The sequence below is a fragment of the Tamandua tetradactyla genome, chromosome 3 (genome assembly GCF_023851605.1).
Source record: "Tamandua tetradactyla isolate mTamTet1 chromosome 3, mTamTet1.pri, whole genome shotgun sequence".
NCBI classification, from domain to species: Eukaryota; Metazoa; Chordata; class Mammalia; order Pilosa; family Myrmecophagidae; genus Tamandua; species Tamandua tetradactyla.
This window is the reverse complement of record NC_135329.1, coordinates 151,256,164-151,276,792: the sequence shown is the minus strand read 5'-3', so window position 1 is coordinate 151,276,792 and position 20,629 is coordinate 151,256,164. Positions and strand designations below refer to the sequence as shown.

At 38.0% G+C, this 20,629-nt stretch overlaps 1 protein-coding gene across 2 annotated transcripts in view; it reads left to right on the top strand.

Moving 5' to 3' along the window:
• TTN (titin) overlaps positions 1–20,629 on the top strand; it is a 279,196-nt gene that overhangs the window by 87,941 nt on the left and 170,626 nt on the right. For both annotated transcript variants that reach the window (XM_077154303.1, XM_077154302.1), the window contains 33 exons: positions 200–481; positions 727–1,005; positions 1,131–1,412; positions 1,559–1,837; positions 1,936–2,223; positions 2,418–2,696; positions 2,789–3,067; positions 3,163–3,441; positions 3,584–3,871; positions 4,007–4,294; positions 6,533–6,814; positions 7,047–7,325; positions 7,751–8,032; positions 8,141–8,419; positions 8,907–9,194; positions 9,306–9,584; positions 9,699–9,977; positions 10,067–10,345; positions 10,952–11,239; positions 11,381–11,668; positions 12,131–12,421; positions 14,161–14,448; positions 14,679–14,771; positions 14,874–15,159; positions 16,033–16,216; positions 16,466–16,555; positions 16,652–16,919; positions 17,022–17,282; positions 18,880–19,089; positions 19,291–19,368; positions 19,470–19,496; positions 19,936–19,995; positions 20,207–20,290. In XM_077154303.1, coding sequence (XP_077010418.1) covers positions 200–481; positions 727–1,005; positions 1,131–1,412; positions 1,559–1,837; positions 1,936–2,223; positions 2,418–2,696; positions 2,789–3,067; positions 3,163–3,441; positions 3,584–3,871; positions 4,007–4,294; positions 6,533–6,814; positions 7,047–7,325; positions 7,751–8,032; positions 8,141–8,419; positions 8,907–9,194; positions 9,306–9,584; positions 9,699–9,977; positions 10,067–10,345; positions 10,952–11,239; positions 11,381–11,668; positions 12,131–12,421; positions 14,161–14,448; positions 14,679–14,771; positions 14,874–15,159; positions 16,033–16,216; positions 16,466–16,555; positions 16,652–16,919; positions 17,022–17,282; positions 18,880–19,089; positions 19,291–19,368; positions 19,470–19,496; positions 19,936–19,995; positions 20,207–20,290 — 7,866 coding nt within the window. The remainder of the gene's footprint in view (positions 1–199; positions 482–726; positions 1,006–1,130; positions 1,413–1,558; positions 1,838–1,935; positions 2,224–2,417; positions 2,697–2,788; positions 3,068–3,162; positions 3,442–3,583; positions 3,872–4,006; positions 4,295–6,532; positions 6,815–7,046; positions 7,326–7,750; positions 8,033–8,140; positions 8,420–8,906; positions 9,195–9,305; positions 9,585–9,698; positions 9,978–10,066; positions 10,346–10,951; positions 11,240–11,380; positions 11,669–12,130; positions 12,422–14,160; positions 14,449–14,678; positions 14,772–14,873; positions 15,160–16,032; positions 16,217–16,465; positions 16,556–16,651; positions 16,920–17,021; positions 17,283–18,879; positions 19,090–19,290; positions 19,369–19,469; positions 19,497–19,935; positions 19,996–20,206; positions 20,291–20,629) is intronic.

Genomic DNA, 20,629 nt, shown 5'->3' with positions numbered 1-20,629 from the left:
ATGAAAAGGAAAATTTCTTTTTTTTAATTTTTAGCTACAAAAATAAACTTATCAACCATATTGTCTACTAAAAAACATGAAAAGCCTGTTGGGTAGAAAACAGAACTTGTTTGGTTTAAATATGAACTTATAGACCCTTCCGCTACAAACGTAAGCTCTTTTAATATGACTGAACTGCCTTTTTCCTTTGGTTTACTAGAACCTCCAAAGTTTATTAAGAAATTGGAAGCTTCAAAAGTTGCAAAGCAGGGAGAATCCATTCAACTGGAATGTAAAATATATGGGTCCCCAGAAATCAAAGTCTTGTGGTTCCGAAATGACAGTGAACTTCATGAAAGCTGGAAATACAACATGTCCTTCGTGAATTCCGTGGCATTGCTTACCATCAATGAAGCCAGCGCTGAGGACAGTGGCGACTATATCTGTGAAGCTCATAATAGCGTTGGTGATGCAACCTGCAGCACAGCACTGACAGTTAAAGGTTAGACGACACTAAACTTCTTTCTTCATTTGCCTCTGACTTGGATCCCATCTAAGCAATGTTCTAAGCACCAAAATAAAAGCGACTAGGCAGAGTTATTTGCTTGGAGTTTTTAAAACTAGTTTTATGAATTGTCATTGTCTGTTGTCATTTGTGTCAGCATATTGTCATATGGTCACACCACTCACTCTTAATGGTTCTAGATTCTAAAATGTTTATTCCTTTTTATTTTTTTCTTTTGATAGCACCTCCCATTTTTACTCAGAAGCCTCCTCCAGTAGGAGCCCTTAAAGGTTCTGATGTTGTCTTCCAATGTGAAATTTCGGGAACTCCCCCATTTGAAGTGGTGTGGGTTAAAGATCGAAAACAGGTTCGAAGCAGCAAGAAATTTAAAATCACCTCGAAAAACTTTGATACCAGTCTTCATATCCTTAATCTTGAAGCCTCTGATATAGGGGAGTATCACTGCCGAGCTACTAATGAGGTGGGAAGTGACACATGTGTCTGCACTGTCAAATTCAAAGGTTTGTATACATGGGTACAAAACGATATGCCCCTTCCTTTCCTCTCTTCATCTCTTCTTGCTTGACTAATACCAGTACTGTAATTCTTATTATTTCTTCCTGTGACCACTCATTTCTTTCATTAGAACCTCCACGATTTGTGAAAAAACTAACTGACACGTCAACCCTTCTTGGAGATGCTGTTGAGTTGCAGGCTGTGGCGGAAGGCTTCCAGCCAATTTCTGTTGTTTGGCTGAAAGACAAAGGTGAAGTTATCAGAGAAAGTGAACGCATTAGGATTTCATTCGTTGATAACATCGCAACCCTCCAACTTGGGAGCCCAGAAGCATCTGATTCTGGAAAATATGTGTGCCAAATCAAAAATGATGCTGGAATGAGGGAATGTTCTTCAGTCTTGACTGTACTAGGTTAGTAACAAAATGCTCTTGAAAAAAATAAAGGTAGTCATCCACAGTCATTTCTACAAATACTGTACTTTCCCAATCATATATTGTTTACACTCTTAGTGCAGAAAGTAACTTTGTTTTCAATGGCAATATATTTCTTCTTTTAGAACCAGCCAGAATCATAGAAAAGCCAGAACCCATGACAGTCACTACTGGAAATCCTTTTGCATTAGAGTGTGTAGTGGCTGGAACGCCAGAACTTTCAACCAAGTGGTTCAAAGATGGAAGAGAATTATCTGCAGATAGCAAACATCACATTACATTTGTCAAGAAAGTCGCTTCTCTTAAAATCCCCTGTGCAGAAATGAGTGACAAGGGGTTATATAGCTTTGAAGTAAAAAACAGTGTTGGTAAAAGTAACTGCACTGTATCTGTCCATGTTTCGGGTGAGTAGTGTGAAGTTTTTCTAGTAAATGATTTTTTCAGAAAAGAAAAACAAAACAAAAAGCTTTCTTTAAACAAACCACTACCTTTCTCCACACAGATCGGGTTGTGCCTCCTTCCTTCATCCGCAAGTTGAAAGATGTCAAGACTGTCCTGGGTGCCTCAGTTGTTCTGGAGTGCCGAGTCTCGGGCTCTGCTCCAATTTCAGTTGGCTGGTTTCAGGATGGAAATGAGATCGTTAGTGGGCCCAAATGTCAGTCCAGCTTTTCGGAAAATGTCTGTACTTTGAATCTGAGCTTATTGGAACCCTCCGACACAGGGACATATACTTGTGTGGCTGCCAACGTAGCTGGTTCTGATGAATGCTCAGCAGTTCTGACTGTCCAAGGTTAGTGCGCAAGGGGTGGGCTGCTACTCTTCTAACATTTCTTTCACGTATCTTACTTACTTCTTGCCTTGTGGGAAATTCCTTTATTTTGTCTTCGTGTTTACTCTTGTTTCACTTTTCTTCAAGTAGCAACAACACCTCTGACTTGGATTTCTTTTTTCTCTTAATTCCCTACCTCACCCTGGGTTATCTAGAGCCACCATCTTTTGAACAAACCCCCGAGTCTCTGGAAGTTTTGCCTGGAATGAGCCTCACGTTCACTAGTGTCTTTAGAGGCACTCCTCCTTTTAAAGTCAAATGGTTTAAAGGCACCAGGGAACTAGTGCCAGGGGAGTCATGCACCATCTCTCTGGAAGACTACATCACAGAACTGGAGTTGTTAGAGGTGGAGCCATTACAGAGTGGAGACTACTCTTGCCTTGTAACTAATGATGCTGGTAGTGCTTCCTGTACCGTCCATCTTTTTGTCAAAGGTTTGTCCTTTTCTCCAATTCATGTATTTGTTTTTAATTTCCTATGTCTTCATTGAAGATGTGAATTTTCCCCTCATGTTTTCTTTTTATAGAACCAGCCAGCTTTGTGAAACGATTGGCTGATTTCAGTGTTGAGTCGGGATGCCCCATAGTTCTTGAGGCTACATTTACTGGTACACCTCCAATCTCAGTGACCTGGATGAAGAATGAATTCCCTGTTTCACAGTCTCAGAATTGCAGTATTACCATGACAGAAAAATCAACGATACTGGAAATTCTTGAAAGCACAGTAGAGGATTATGCACAATACAGTTGTTTCATAGAAAATGAGGCTGGTCAGGATATTTGTGATGCGCTGGTGTCTGTCTTAGGTGTGTTGACAGAAACCCTCATACTTTCCCTTCTTTCTTATAAAACATCCTCTTTTATTAGCATGATTAATTGATTAACATTCTTTGTAACTTAGAACCGCCTTATTTTACCGAACCTCTGGAACATGTGGAAGCAGCCATTGGCGAACCTACAACTTTACAGTGCAAAGTGGATGGAACCCCAGAAATTAGGATTTCTTGGTATAAAGAGCACACAAAGCTACGATCGGCTCCTGCATATAAAATGCAATTCAAAAATAATATTGCCTCCTTAGTAATCAACAAAGTGGATCATAGTGACATTGGCGAGTACACGTGCAAAGCAGAGAACAGCGTGGGGGCAGTCGCTTCTTCAGCTGTGCTTGTTATCAAAGGTGATGATAGCTTTGTTTAACAAGTCTTGTTGTATATTGATAGATTCATTTTCTTATAATCGTCAAAAAAGTTTAATGGAAAGAAATACGCTGTGGATGTCTCCTCTCTTGTAAACAAGGATTATCTACAACTTTTTTACAGAGCGCAAACTTCCGCCTTCATTTGCAAGAAAACTGAAGGATGTCCACGAGACTCTTGGCTTCCCAGTTGCATTTGAATGTCGTATCAATGGCTCAGAACCTCTTCAAGTGTCTTGGTACAAGGACGGGGTGCTTTTGAAAGACGATTCTAATTTGCAAACATCTTTTATTCATAATGTAGCAACCCTTCAGATTTTGCAAACTGACCAGAGCCATGTTGGTCAGTACAACTGTTCAGCTTCTAATCCTCTCGGGACTGCTTCATCCAGTGCCAAGCTCATTCTCTCAGGTGAGTGGTTCATCCCATTTCCCTCTTCATGGTAAAGCAGCTTCACTGCTTCCGGCCACCAAAGGACTTGTATATTTAGTTTCTGTCTGGGAGCATGGAAACTGAAGTCACCGTATCGGTCTTCATTCTTTTCAGAGCATGAAGTACCTCCTTTCTTTGATCTAAAGCCTGTCTCAGTAGATCTTGCTCTTGGAGAAAGCGGTTCTTTCAAATGCCACATAACCGGCACTGCACCAATTAAAATCACCTGGGCTAAAGACAACCGAGAAATTCGTCCTGGAGGCAACTACAAGATGACTTTGGTGGAAAATACTGCCACTCTGACAGTTCTCAAAGTAGCCAAAGGTGATGCTGGGCAGTACACCTGCTATGCAAGCAACGCTGCTGGAAAAGACTCTTGTTCTGCTCATCTGGGTGTTCAAGGTACTGGTTAGAGTGAGGTTAACAAGGTCTCACACTTTCAATATCTTAAAATATAGGAGGGAATGTGCAAAGAATAGGTCAAGTCTACTTAAAATTTAGGCCTAAGAGTCACCCCCAAGAGAGCCTCTTTTGTTGCTCAGATGTGGCCCCTCTCTCCAGCCAACACAACGAGCAGTCTCACCACCCTCCCCCTTTCTGCATGGGACATGACTCCCAGGGGTGTGGACCTTCCTGGAAATGTGGGACAGAGATCCTGGCATGAGCTGAGACTCAGCATCAAGGGACTGAGAAAAACCCTAGAATGAGCTGAGAATTAACATCAAGGGATTGAGAGAAACTTCTCGACCCAAAGGGGGAACAGTAAAATGAGACAAAGTGTCAATGGCTGAGAGATTCCAAACAGAGTCGAGAGATTATCCTGGAGGTTATTCTTACGCATTAAGTAGATATCACCTTGTTGTTCAAGATGTAGTGGAGAGGCTGGAGGGAACTGCCTGAAAATGTAGTGCTGTGTTCCAGTAGCCATGTTTCTTGATGATGATTGAACAATGATATAGCTTTCACAATGAGACTCTGTGAATGTGAAAACCTTATGTCTGATGCTCCCTTTAGCTACTATATCAACAGAAGAGTAGAACATATGGAATAAAAATAAATAATAGGGGGAACAAATGTTAAAATAAATTCAGTTTGAAATAGTGGTAAATGAAAGCGAGGGGTAAGGGGTATGTTATGTATTGTCTTTTTTTCTCTATTATCATTTTATTTCTTTTTCTGTTGTCTTTTTATTTTTTCTAAATCGATGCAAATGTACTAAGAAATGATGAATATGCAACTACGTGATGATATTAAGAATTACTGATTGTATATGTAGACTGGAATGATATCTAAATGTTTTGTTTGTTAATTTTTTTATTAATAAAAAAAAGTTTAAAAAATATATATAGGAGGGAATATGGCAGAAAGTTATTTAAAGGAAGGACCATAGTCTGGTGGTTAGAAATGACCAAGGGAATCAAGAGTCTTCCGGATATGGTCAAATTTTAAAAAAAATAAAAATTCTTAAAAAGTTTAAATTGAAAAGACATGACTTAAAAGGGAGTATTTTCGAAGACTAAGAATGGAGACTAGGAAAAGAGTAAATATCAACATTTCACAGAATTGCAAGATAATCCAAGTTTGTAAGAAGTTATCTTAGAATAAACACAAGGAAGTTACCTCAAGTGGTTAATTTTTCACAGTAGTTACTAACTGAATGGATTTTGTCCTGCTAAGGGATGGCAGAGCTCCAAACTGTCAAGCTCCTCCAGAAGAGTCCAAATGAATTATGAGGTCCACTTCTTTTTCTCCACTACCCCTACTTAAATAACAGTAGAGGCCAGTGTCGTGGGGAATATAGCAATATTCCCTTGAAGTTGACATTATAGAAGATAATTATGTCTCACTATAGGATGTTCATGATGGCTAATGTCAGAAATTGAATACTTAACTCAATGGACTACTGATCTAACCCAACCCACTAGGGCATTTTTAAGTTTTGTTTTGTTTTGTTTCGTGGTGGTGGTGGTTTATAAATACCTTGAAATTAAAGTATAATTAGGTGTAGCAGCCCATTTGTTCTATGTCATAATCATTTTTATCTCCCTAAGTCTGGATTTTTTTAGCCTTGCTTGATGAAGAAAGCATTGCACTCACCCACTTCAAAGGGAAATTATGAAGGTTGATGAAATATCTGAGGGTTATAAGAAAAAGTGGCAAAAAAACGTAGTAAGATACCTGGCCCAATATTGTTATTCCAGCTCTTCATGGCACAAAAGTAATGTCTTTGTAGCCACAGGAAGTAGACATTCTCCAGTGACTCACACCTAAGAGAGTAATCGGACTCTTTCATTCCCTATGAATCTTCAGAGGGCTTATAGCAGCAGATACCCCTCCTCTCTCTTGGCACTAAGAAAGTGATCCTTTTGCTGGGATCATAATTGTAAACTGAGGAATACTGTCTCTTCCTCCTTCCTTTTGTAAGAGTACTTGGTGTGGATGCTTAGCAGAAATAAATGTATTCTAATTTAGGGACTTACTAGTTGGTTTTCAGTTCTTCTTTCTTGAACTGCATCAAATGAATTTGCTTTCCAGAGCTACAGACCTGTATATTTGACAGAGATTCTGTTTTTCACTTTGTCTTGAATTAAACATGGCTTTTCCTTTCCTTAACCTTTGTTTTCCCTCTCGGTCCCATAGAACCACCCAGGTTCATTAAGAAGCTGGAACCTTCGAGGATTGTGAAACAGGATGAATATACAAGATACGAATGCAAAATAGGCGGGTCCCCAGAAATCAAAGTTTTATGGTACAAAGATGAGACTGAAATTCAAGAGAGTAGTAAATTCCGAATGTCATTCGCTGACTCAGTGGCCGTGCTGGAAATGCACCACCTCAGCGTGGAGGACAGCGGCGACTACACGTGCGAGGCTCGCAACGCGGCGGGCAGTGCCAGCAGCAGCACCTCCCTAAAAGTGAAAGGTCAGAACTTACTGTCCCGTTGTGTCTTTCACATTAGCATTCTCTCTAGTTCTCTCAGTCTCCTGTTTGACTTGCTATTGATGTCTTAAAATTGTTAAAGGGTACAATAAAAAATTGAAAGCCATGTTTTTCCTATTGATGAAATGGAGAACTGATTCTTGCTTGTAACTGCATCGTCACAGAATGCATCCTAATTTTCCTTGTTGCTAAATCAATTGCCTTCCAATTTTAGAACCACCCGTTTTCCGGAGAAAGCCTCACCCTATTGAGACGCTGAAAGGAGCTGATGTTCACCTTGAATGTGAGCTTCAGGGAACTCCTCCGTTTCAAGTTTCTTGGCACAAAGACAAGAGAGAAATTAGAAGTGGCAAGAAGTACAAGATAATGTCTGAGAACTTCCTTACAAGCATTCACATCCTGAATGTCGATGTCGTGGATATTGGGGAATATCAGTGTAAAGCCACGAACGACGTGGGAAGTGACACTTGTGTTGGTTCTGTCACTCTGAAAGGTTAGATTGACTTCACTATCTTCTGCTTATTATTTCCCCTCTAACTATAATAGTCTGTTGTCCCCCTTTCTATGGCCCAGTCCTTTGCTCCTGGCACTCTCTTCTACTTTTCCCTTTTTATCTTCCAAACCCTTTTATCTTTAGAGTGGCTTCCATTTCAAACCAAATCCTACCAAATAACCTTTAAGAGAATTTTGCCAATAGGTTTTGATTGGATTTAGAAAGCTGAAGTTAAGATAGAATAAGATATTCAGCTCTTTCTGCTTAATGTAAACCTTAATGTGTCCTTCCCATCCGTCGCCAGTGCCTCTTATTTAAGAAATGGAAATACACTGTCACTAGTTTGATTCCTAGCATTCATGACTTAAGGGAAGCACAATTAGTTCCACACATTTTTAAATGCTGTTTTGCCTCTTTTCCATCAGCACCACCAAGATTTGTGAAGACGCTTAGTGACATCTCTACTATTGTGGGTGAAGAAGTTAAGCTGCAGACCACTATTGAAGGTGCCGAGCCAATTTCTGTGGCATGGTTCAAAGATAAAGGGGAAGTTGTCAGAGAAAGTGACAACATATGGATTTCATATTCAGGAAATATTGCAACCCTACAGTTTTCAAGAGCGGAACCAGCCAATGCTGGGAAATACATCTGTCAGATCAAAAACGATGCTGGAATGCAAGAGTGTTTCGCCACACTATCCATTCTTGGTTAGTACAAAGATGTAATTATCATGAATATACTCACTAGTATATATGTTTTCTTTAATTTTTTCAATTTCGCCTTGAAATAATGATATAATTCCCATCTCGTATTAGAGCCTGCATCGATTGTGGAAAAGCCAGAATCCATAAAAGTTACCTCAGGAGATACCTGTACCTTGGAATGTACAGTAGCTGGCACACCAGAACTCAGTACTAAGTGGTTCAAAGATGGAAAGTTGCTGACGAGTGACAGCAAATACAAAATCAGCTTCTTCAACAAAGTATCTGGCCTTAAGATTATCAATGTGTCGCCCAGTGACAGTGGGGTATACAGCTTTGAGGTCCAAAATCCTGTTGGCAAAGCCAGCTGTACAGCTTCGGTTCAAGTTTCAGGTGGGTTAGATGGACTTTTGTTTCATTATTATAATAATGTTGTTCCTTCTTTAAATATATGAGTTTGACACCCTCCGAATTAGCAAAAACAGTGGTAACATACCTAAGGCAGTAAAAGAAAACCAAGTTCAAGGGTTGTAACAACCCCCCCCTTTTTTTTTTTTTCGGAAGAATTTCCACAATTCTGCATGGTAGGAGTAAAATGTAAGCTGTGCATGGGGTTATAATGGTCTTCTACTATACATACGCTGTAATAATTCACTGTATAAGATTCATAGCAAAGAGAGACCAAAATCCCTAACAAGTCAACTAACACTTCTTGTCCATAAATTCTTAGGCTTTTGATTATATGAGCGTCCAGGGAATTTTTTGGTACCTTCACAAAAGGGCCAAATTAATCTAGGAATATTCCATTTAAAAGACGTTAGTTGCTTTTAAATCATTTTATAACAGTGTCCCTTGTTTGTTTGCTTTTTCTCACATTCAGACCGAATTCTTCCTCCTTCATTCACAAGAAAATTGAAAGAGACGAATGGTCTGTCTGGTTCCTCTGTTGTAATGGAGTGCAAAGTCTACGGGTCACCTCCAATCTCCGTCTGCTGGTTCCATGAAGGAAATGAGATCAGCAGTGGGAGGAAGTACCAGACTACCTTAACAGATAATGCTTGTGCTTTGACTGTGAACATGCTGGAAGATTCGGATGCTGGTGACTACACGTGTGTAGCTACTAATGTGGCTGGTTCTGATAAATGCAGTGCAACTTTGACCGTGAGAGGTCAGTTAAAACTATAGATAAAATAGAATTAAGTTTCATACTTTTTGAAGGGGTTTTGTTGCCACATTTCATAATATTAAAACTTTTTCTGCTATGTGCTTTTGTGTTTAGAACCACCATCTTTTGTTCAGAAACCAGATCCCATGGATGTTTTAACTGGGACAAATGTAACTTTCACAAGCATTGTGAGAGGAACACCTCCTTTCAGTGTCAGCTGGTTCAAGGGTAGCAGTGAACTAGTACCAGGGAACAGATGTAATGTGTCTTTGGAGGATTCAGTTGCTGAACTGGAGTTGTTTGATGTAGATACATCACAAAGTGGAGAATATACCTGCATAGTTAGCAATGATGCTGGCAAGTCTTCTTGTACAACACATCTCTACGTAAAAGGTTTGTTTGGCTGTTGGTCCAAGTTTATGCGATGAATAGGCATATCTAATTAGATTTGTCTCTATTTTGTATGTATATATCTTTGCATTCATACTTTCCATGTATTTTCTATAGCACCAGCCAGATTTGTGAAGAGACTCAATGATTACAGCATAGAGAAAGGAAAACCCCTGATCCTAGAGGGCACATACACTGGAACTCCACCCATTTCGGCTACCTGGAAGAAAAATGGTTTAAATGTAACTCCTTCTCAGAGGTGTATGATCACCACAACAGAAAAGTCTTCAATCCTGGAAATTCCAAGTAGCACAGTAGAGGATGCAGGACAATACAACTGCTACATTGAAAATGCTTCTGGAAAGGATTCCTGTTCTGCACAAATACTCATTCTAGGTTGGTCATGACAGTACATGCCTACCTTTTTATACACGTCATCATTCTGGCCTGTCTCTTCCATTACTGGTTATCTCTCTTGCTTGCAGAGCCTCCGTACTTCGTCAAGCAGTTGGAGCCCATTAAGGTGACAGTTGGAGATTCTGCCTCTTTACAATGCCAAGTTGCTGGAACCCCTGAAATTGCAGTGTCCTGGTATAAAGGAGATACAAAACTGAGACCCACAGCTACCTACAAGATGCACTTTAGGAACAGTGTTGCTACACTGGTTTTCAACCAGGTTGATAGTAATGACAGTGGAGAATATATCTGCAGAGCTGAAAACAGTGTGGGAGAAGTTTCTTCATCAACTTTCCTCACTGTACAAGGTGATTGAAATATGCTTAAAGTGAACGAATTAGTGTTTCTTTTGCACTAGATTTAAATCGTCTGGTGAGAGCCTTCTTTCTAAGAAAATTTTTCCAAATATTAGATTTTTTGCTTAGGGAATTCCATTTGCAGTTAGCTTCTTATACTTCTGTAACTTTTACCCAGAGCAATAGGAAAAATTGAAATCTTCAGTTGAAAGGCTCTTGTAATCATTTGTCTCTATAATTAATTTAGAAAAGTAAGTGACCCTGTGTTTTAAAATCATCCCCTGAATGATGATTTTAAATGCTAAAGTTAAAATGCTGGAAGGCAGCCTTAAAAGGTAGGAGAGTCTGTTGTGTGCCTGAAGATGTACCTTAAGCCAATCAATTTTTCTATGAATTTATGGATCTTTGCACCTGCTCCACATTAGAGTGGCCTCAGGGTGAAACTTTTTCTCCAAAAGTGTATATATTTTTCTATGTCTCCAAGTTAATTCAAGAAATGTTAATATTTCCTGACATTTCTATAGAAATTCCATTAGCTATATGACAGTAATTCTGAGAAGAATATTCAGTAACTTTTAAATGTCCAGAGCATTTATTACTTTAATCCTGTTCCTACAGAGAAAAAACTTCCACCGTCATTTTCCCGACAATTGAGAGATGTTCAAGAAACGGTTGGTTTACCAGTTGTCTTTGAATGTGCCATAAGCGGGTCAGAACCTATCGTGGTGTCTTGGTTTAAAGACGGCAAGCCCTTGAAAGATGGCCCAAATGTGCAAACATCATTTTTAGACAACGTAGCCACTCTCAATATTTTTAAGACAGATCGGAGTCTTGCAGGGCAATATTCTTGCACAGCTACAAATCCTATAGGCTCTGCTTCTTCTAGTGCCAGACTCATTCTCACAGGTTTGTGGATCACACTCTTTATATTTCTGTAATTACAATATTTGTAATTAAATAGAACATTAGAGAGAAAACTTCACAGTTTCCATGAGCTGGGTTGGTTCAGGATTTGGAGTCTGAACACCTGTGTCTCTGATCTCTTAGAGGGGAAGAACCCGCCCTTCTTTGATATCCCTGTCGCCCCTGTGGATGCTGTGGTTGGAGAAAATGCTGACTTTGAGTGCCATGTCACTGGAACGCAACCCATAAAGGTCAGCTGGGCCAAAGATAACAGAGAGATACGAAGTGGCGGGAACTACCAGATCAGTTATCTGGAAAACAGTGCCCACCTGACAATCCTAAAAGTTGACAAAGGAGACTCTGGACAATATACCTGCTTTGCAGTGAATGAAGTAGGAAAGGACTCCTGCACTGCTCAGCTTAATATAAAAGGTATCATCTACTCTGTGTGTGCTACAAGGTGTAATCATTTTACTGAATATCCCAAGGGTGTAGTCTTTATTATGACAAATGAAAGTTCAGGCAACATTTTTAAACAACTGACATAAAGGTATTTAAGATAAAGTAATTTTGTTTAGAGAAAAAGTAAATTTTTTAATCTGCATTTTTCCTAAAACTTGATAAATGCTACCTAACCCTAAAATCATTCTCACGTTACAAATTTCTCATTTAGTAAATGCCATAAATATTCTTATTATCCATCTCATAAGTTATAGAACAGTTTAGAATAAGCTTCTGGAAGGGGGCTGACATTTTTTAAAAACATACACTGACATGGTATGTATGTTTAGTAGATCAGCATTGACTTTTAATGAAAAATATTAATTCTCTTAAAATATCATATTAAAAACCTGCTTCTGATTCCACTTCATGTATCCTTGTAATTTCTTACAGAGCGGCTAATCCCACCAAGTTTCACTAAAAAACTCTCAGAAACAGTTGAAGAAACAGAAGGGAATTCTTTCAGACTCGAGGGACGCATTGCTGGTTCCCAGCCCATAACCGTTACTTGGTACAAAAATAATATGGAGATACATCCAACTGCTAACTGTGAAATGACATTCAAGAACAACATATTACTACTGCAAGTAAAGAAAGCAGACATGGCTGATGCTGGTTTGTACACATGCAAAGTATCAAATGATGCCGGTTCTGCTCTATGCACATCTTCAATCGTAATCAAAGGTTAGTTAACTTTATAGCTACCAGCCTGTGGTGCTTCACTGCCTACTAGCTAGCCATGTGCATCTGTATTTACATCTTGACCAATATACAGATACGAAAGATATAAATATACATTATTTAACTGACTTGCAATGACTCCATATATGTTTGCTAATATATATGTGTATATTATATGTATATCATTCGTAATTTAATTGTGTGGCCAAAGTATATGTTATTGAATAGATGGACAAAAGTCTCAGCTACTAAATCGTATCCCAACATTCTTGTGAGGTAGTTAAAAGTGTAAGTCTACTTTGAAATGAGTGCATCAATGACATAGATTTTTTTATGAAGCACATTCATTTTTAAAATTGTTCATCACTGAATATTGCATTAGATTTGGTTATTATGAGTTATAGCACATTGGAAAACATTCTCTTTTCTAAGTATAATTCTAAAGAATGGTTGTTAAACATGTATTTCCCAAGGCTTTTGGCCTGTAAATGAATACTAATCCCAGAGAGAAGGGTAAAATTTGCCCAAATAGGAAAAAAAAAAAAATGATGTGTGGAAAGATGTTATTGCATGCCTTTATGGAAGATATATTTAAATACACAGTCATAGCTTAAGGCAAAAAAAAACAGACTGTGTTTAAGGAAATATTCTCTGTCTGGTTCTCTGAGCATTATGGCTTCATCCAGATAATTATGCTACAGATTCATCCACAGCCCTTTACACACCAACCTCCTAAAGCAGCTTGGAACTAATTACCAGTTTCAGTGATCTAGTTGGCCATCTCAGACTGCACAGATAATATAATAGATTAATATCATTGAGATGCTAAACTTAAAATTCAAACTTTCATTACTTATTTACTAGAATTTGAGTTTATTTTAAAAACGTGTTTGGCAAAATGAAAAATATGTGCTTAGCAGTGGCTTATAGTCATGATTTACACTTGTGAGGCTCTGCCATTGAGTCCATAAATGCTTTCTGCTGAATTTTGAGACTATGTATCTATCTAACCCCCACCCCAAGTAGACTTCAGAAGTTTTTTTGTTTTTTGCGATCACAAATGTGGACCTTATCCTTCCCATATAAATAGATCTCAAAACTACTGGATAAAATTCTTACATAATAATGAGTTGCCTATGGCTTTCCTAACATATTCTTCATTGGTTTTTGGTTGAACACTGAGCTTCTACTCATAATGCCTTTGTGGGAGACTTGGGATTTAAATGCTACTGTAGTTGCATTTAATAGCTAATGAACATCAGAAAAAAATCACATTCTAACATCTGGGCTCATGGATGATTCAGGTACTAGCATTCTTTCCCAGAGGATAAGAATGATTGCCACTCTAGAATAGTAGAATTCCCCGATAAGCCTTTGGTTTTAAGGGTTCAGCGAAAATACAGCTGTATACAGGTTTAAGATAATTGATAGTGTGCTATATGGTACAGAAATTTATAGTAATTGCCTGTGCAATGATTGCAGTGCTCATTCAAGAAACAGATGCTTAGGTGATTTGTAGACAGAATGGAATCTGGTTTTGCTTGTTTTTAGAACTTTACCTATTTTTTTAATACAGCAAATGTAACTTTTGCCTTCAGAGAGGACTAACCTAGGCATAAATTTCTGTCCTAGTACAACAGGCAGTGCTACCTAAGACACAAAACTGTCTTGCTCTTTGTTTCTTTTTTGAATTTAATATATTTGCTATTATATTCCTCATAAAAATAACTTTTAAATTCTAGAACCTAAGAAGCCACCAGTGTTTGATCAGCATCTCACTCCAGTAACAGCCAGTGAGGGAGAATTTGTGCAGCTCACCTGTCATGTTTGGGGATCTGAGCCAATTAGGATCCAGTGGTTGAAGGCTGGAAGGGAAATGAAGCCTTCAGATAAATGCAGCTTCAGCTTCGCTAATGGAATAGCTGTGTTGGAGCTCAAGAATGTGACTAAAGCAGATTCAGGAGACTACGTGTGTAAAGCTTCAAATGTGGCTGGCAGTGACACTTCCAAATCAAAAGTGACCATTAAAGGTACAGACACCTAAAAAAAGTATTTTCTAGATCAAGCCAACAATTGGTGACATTTTCTTATTATGATTTAACTGAGTATGGAAGTAGATTTTTAGAAACATCAATCATTGCTCAATTGCAATTTGTAGCTTCCTTATTTTAAGTTCTAGACTCTTGTTTTACACAGGAGAAATGTATATGACAATTTTAAGTTAACTGTAATAATAAAATATGTAAAACCTGTTTTTCAGACAAACCAGCAGCTGTCCCAGCAGCTAAGAAAGTAGCAGTAGATGGAAAACTTTTCTTCATATCAGAGCCCCAGAGTATCAGAGTTGTGGAAAGTAAGTGTTTTATGAAAAGTATATGTTTTTCTCTTTTGAACCTTTTAATACTGTTTAGTTTTAGAACTGCTTTCGGAAATTAAAATTTTCATTCTTTCTTAGAAACCACTGCAACATTCATTGCAAAAGTTGGAGGTGATCCCATCCCAAATGTTAAATGGACAAAAGGGAAATGGAGACAACTGAACCAAGGGGGTCGCATTTTTATCCACCAGAAAGGCGATGAAGCAAAGCTGGAAATTAGAGACACCACAAAAACGGATTCTGGGCTGTACAGATGCGTCGCCTTTAACAAACATGGTGAAATTGAAAGTAATGTTAACCTACAAGTGGATGAAAGGAAGAAACAAGAAAAAATCGAAGGCGATCTTAGAGCAATGCTGAAAAAGTAAGTTGAATAATAATAGACGTTTAAATACATTTTGTCCTGGTAAAATATCCATCCATGTCCAGCAATTTTCCTTTAAGGGATCTCTCAATAGGCATGGACCATCCCTGTCAAGATTCATATTATTTTATAATAAAAGCAGATTTTAAAAATATACCACATTTGGTTGGGAGTTAGTGGTTCATTAGGATCAATTTCTGAACAGCCATGAGAAATGTTTAAGAATGAGTAGAGTTTTTGTTAAGATCTTTTGCAAACAGGATGTGGCTCTAAAAGAAGCTTGCCTATTGGTATATAGGTGTGTGTGTCGTGAAATTTTTGTTTCCATCTATGAGTTTTGATGCCATGAACGGCTTTCTAGAACAATTGTTTGTTTTAAACATTTTCCCTTCTTACCAATAATTTCAATATAATTTGTTTTTCAACATAATTTTTGAACTAATCAACATTTAATCTGTATTCATCTTTCCCATAGCATGTTATTTATCCTTTATTAATCTTTCCCACTACTGTTATTTTTTTTCCTTTTATTGTCATTTTTCAATAGTCTTTGGCTGAAGAGTTTTCAGTCATGCTTCTCTTCTCTCGCTTTTTTTGTGGGGTGCATGATCCAGGAATCAAATCTGGGTCTCCTGCATGGAAGGCGGGCTTCTATTGTCTTTTAATAAAACCTTCTGATCGTCTTAACTGACTCCATCTCAGCACATTTTATTCTTTCACAGTTAATCCGGTAAAATTAATTCTTCGCAAACAACAGGCCAACTGTTCCTTTAGGAAAATTTAAAAATGTAAAGACATTTGTAATCTTTGCGTGATGATAGACAGTTCGAAATAACTAGAAGACAAGTGATTTATGTTTCCTTTTTCATTTAGGACTCCTGTCTTAAAGAAAGGATCTGGGGAAGAAGAAGAAATTGATATCATGGAACTTCTCAAAAATGTCGATCCTAAAGAGTATGAAAAATATGCCCGTATGTATGGAATCACTGACTTCCGGGGGCTTCTGCAAGCATTTGAACTGCTGAAGCAAAGTCAAGAAGAAGAAACTCATAGATTGGTATGACGTTTTTATTTTTTTATTTTTTTTGCTTGGGCAGGCACTGGGAACCAAACCCATGGTGTGATTTTCTGTATATATTGTCACTGTAAAAAATTTGAAATGTCTAAACTGTACCCTTTGAATGACCAGGCCATGACCGTTGTATTTTATATAACCTCAACACCATCAGGAATGGGCGTTGAAAAGAACTGTGCCTGCCCTAATTAAAATGGTTTCATAGGTAGTACTTCTCTTTTTGTTCCTCAGGAAATTGAGGAAATAGAGAAGTCAGAGAAGGATGAAAAAGAATTTGAGGAACTTGTATCGTTTATTCAGCAAAGGCTAATGCAGACAGAGGTGAGATGAATTCTGCTGATAATAAAGTGAACAAGTTATGATTAGGAATTATAAGGGGAGGGGGGACTGACTGGTTTTGATTCTTTCTTCTCCTAGCCTGTCACTCTCATCAAGGATATTGAAAATCAGACAGTTTTGAAAGACGATGATGCTGTCTTTGAAATTGACATTAAAATTAATTATCCGGAAATCAAGCTTTCATGGTACAAAGGAACTGAAAAGCTAGAGTCCAGTGATAAATTTGAAATAAGCATCGACGGTGACCGGCATACACTCAGAGTCAAAAACTGTCAACTTAAAGATCAGGGCAATTATAGATTGGTCTGTGGCCCACACATCGCTAGTGCTAAACTAACTGTAATTGGTAAGTTAAAAAAAAAAGGTTTATAACAACATGGGATTACTGTACAGTTGAGCATATCTGCATGGGATATTGATCAACATGTGTATTTTATCATGTGACCAGAGCCTGCTTGGGAAAGGCACCTTCAGGATGTTACTTTAAAAGAAGGCCAGACTTGCACCATGACCTGCCAGTTTTCTGTGCCAAACGTGAAATCTGAATGGTTCAGAAATGGCAGAATCCTTAAACCCCAAGGAAGACATAAAACAGAAGTGGAGCACAAAGTCCACAAACTGACCATTGCAGATGTCCGAGCAGAAGACCAGGGCCAGTACACCTGCAAATACGAAGGCCTGGCGACGTCGGCAGACCTCAGAATTGAAGGTGGGTGGAAGACTCTGGGCGGGATTCTGGTAGACAGTGCCGGGTGGCTGCCGATGGGCGCGACCTCTGCAACCCATCACCGAGCACATCCCCAGAAGATGAGATACACATTCTCATCGCCAAGTGCACGTACATATAACATTCGCTCACATCTCAGAGTTCACACAAAATCAAAAAGGAAAACATTCAGATAATTGCCACTTCTCTTGTATAGTTCTTTTCACCAGAGGCAGATTTCAATTAGGATTAAGATATATCTTTAAACATGATTTCCATTGAAAGCCTAATTTCCATATCTCTCTATTTCTGTGATTTGATTCCTAGAAAGAAATCTTGAAAAGGACTCGCTCTTATAGATGTAGATCTAGAAATTCTTGGCTAGGAGTTGCTATTTTGCCTATGGAAATGAATCTGACTTTTTCTGTGGGAAATTTTCTAGCTAAAACTTCCAGCGTATGTGCTGTGTAATTAGAAGCTATTTTTCAAAAATACTGTTGATATTCGGATCCCATTCCAACCTTCTAAATCTCTGACATAAAGCAGAATCCCAGGATTTAGGAGCGACAAAAATCATTTTGTAATTGGTTGATTGTGTACATTTTCTAAAGATATCCTTGGACTGTATTGAGCAAAATTTTGGCTATAATGATAGAATCTGCTTCTAACTGCTGGTGCCCATTTTTAGTTGTTGAAATACAACTAAATAGCTTCTTATTTACATAAGCATTTAATGTCTCAGACTTACTTTACAGTTAATATCAACACCTGATTGTATTTTAAAGTTCAAGAACTTGAACATGATTTTCAAATTAGAGGGCTCAGTTTGAAAGTGCTAATCATTTAAACAATTGCATACTTTTACTATGATCTGTCAAAAGGAAAGCTCACCCGAGCTTTGATTTGATTTTTAACATCTTCATGATACTAGTACACATTTAATTCCAGACTGCCAATAAAATTTACAGAAGGACCCTTCACTCCAACCCGTTCTCCTAAAAAACATGTTTTCCATCCGCCATAGGCTGACTCCTTCATGAATTCTCATGTGCTTAGAAAGTCGGTTCAGAATTCTTAAAATGAATCCTTTGAATTTAGAAATGCAGATTTCCTGGTGAGCTTGAAATTATTTCATGAGGGAAGTTACACTTATTGTACACTAAACAGTTCATTTTACATTCTGAATAGCAATGAAATTATCTTGCTGAGGCAAAAGAAAAAAGATTTTGAGGAATAAATTGAATAGTAAAATTCATTTCCTTTATTATGAAACTCCATTTCACTAACATTTTTAAAATTTAACTTGACCTTTGGCTTATAAGCACCCTTCAGTACGCCTTCATCTAAGCATCCGAGGGCCCCTCAGTGACCTCATTACACCTTACTGCACAGATCTTTGAGGACCACGCTGAAGTATTGGGACAGTTTTTGTTGTTACTGATACAAAGAAGAATATATCGGCTTGTTTTACGTTTCTGCCTTTTCCTGCTGTTTCCCGAATGGTTAAAAGACAGAAACTTTCGATATCTGAGGAGAAAACACAGTAAAAGAAATGCCTGTCGACACAGCCTAACGCTGAGCCCTCTCTGTGTTTAAACAGCTGAGCCCATTCAGTTCACCAAGCGCATTCAGAACATCGTGGTGAGTGAGCATCAGTCTGCCACCTTCGAGTGCGAAGTGTCCTTTGACGACGCCATCGTCACGTGGTACAAAGGACCCACAGAACTGATCGAGAGCCAGAAATACAACTTTAGAAATGATGGGCGCTGCCATTATATGACCATCCACAACGTGACCCCAGATGATGAAGGTGATTTAATTGACAGTTTCCCAGTGAAAACATCATGTGACCCTCATACCTTCATCTGTCTTATATATTTCTGTTCGTGTTAGTGCTGTCACTACTTTTTCAAAAAAGAGAAGTATGAGTGAATACATTCCCATATTTAAATTTAAAAATGTTATTTACAAACATATCAGAAAATAAAGCTTCTGCAATTCTTTTCCTTAGGTGTCTATTCAGTAATCGCCAGGCTGGAGCCAAGAGGTGAAGCCAGAAGCACCGCGGAGCTGTACTTGACAACTAAAGGTCAGAAAAAAGCAGATTAAAAACGCATTATAATCTTTGAAACCAAGTAGCCTACCCAGACAATTCTAAAAACAAAAATACCCATTTTTTTTCTTTTGCAGAAATCAAACTTGAATTGAAGCCTCCCGGTAAGTTTTTATTTTTTTAAAAAAATTATCTTTGCTTACAATATTTTCAGTGTGATTTTGTAAATGACAGAACGCCAAGCAGAAGTTTATAAACATGTTCTTTTTCTCTTCAGCAAAACTATTATTCAGTAAAATTATTTTTAATAAAATAATAAAAACGATAGACTTTGTGAATTTGAGAAATTAGAGATAATAAAGTCTGTTTCGGCTGATAGCTAGGATCACACTAAATAGTGTTGGCCATAGAATCAAACAGATCTTAGCAGGGAATAAAATTGCCTATCTTGGTTATATGCCAAAAAAAAATCTTAATATGTTCGTGTTTACCTATTTTAGAGTCTGCTATTGGAAATATCTGACAGTCATACATGCTTTAATTATCTAATAAGTATCTGTGTCCCCAGTGCCTCTGTGCTTATGATCACATGTCCATTTCCAGACATTCCTGATTCCAGAGTTCCAATCCCAACCATGCCTATCAGAGCAGTTCCCCCAGAAGGTAAGTCCCAGGTAGAGTACCTGGGTTTAGAGTAGCAGCAGCAGATCAAGCAAAAGAGCAGTTGCGAATGGAAATGTAGCTACTTTTATTTTGATGAACGAGTACTGTAAACTTCTGAAATACTGAAAGAAATGCTTGAGGTTTTTCATCATATTTCACACAGAATAGGAACCTAGAACGTCTTACTGATAATGGCATTTATTTTCTTCAGAAATCCCTCCTGCTGTTGCACCTCTCATCCCTCTTTTACTACCATTACCTGAAGAAAAGAAGCCACCAGCAAAACGTGTTGAAGGTATTGTATGCTATCTACCTGAATGTCAAAATAGAGAATTTAATCATTGCAGACCTGGAAATGTTGTTTAATGTGCCACGTTCGCCCTCTAGTGGTGAAGAGTTGAATTGCTTCTCAAAATGGAAATTTCCTTAACGAACAAAATTTGTGAGATATGTTTTTAAAGCTCTGAAACCATCAGACCAAATAATATGCCTAATATTAATATATTTTATTTTAATAGAATCATTTAAACCTATTTCTAGTAAGGCTATGGAAATCCGCCATATTAGTTTATAGTTTGTGTGTATTCTCAATTAAATAAGTTAAACTCTTCATTAAAATATACTATCTTATTAC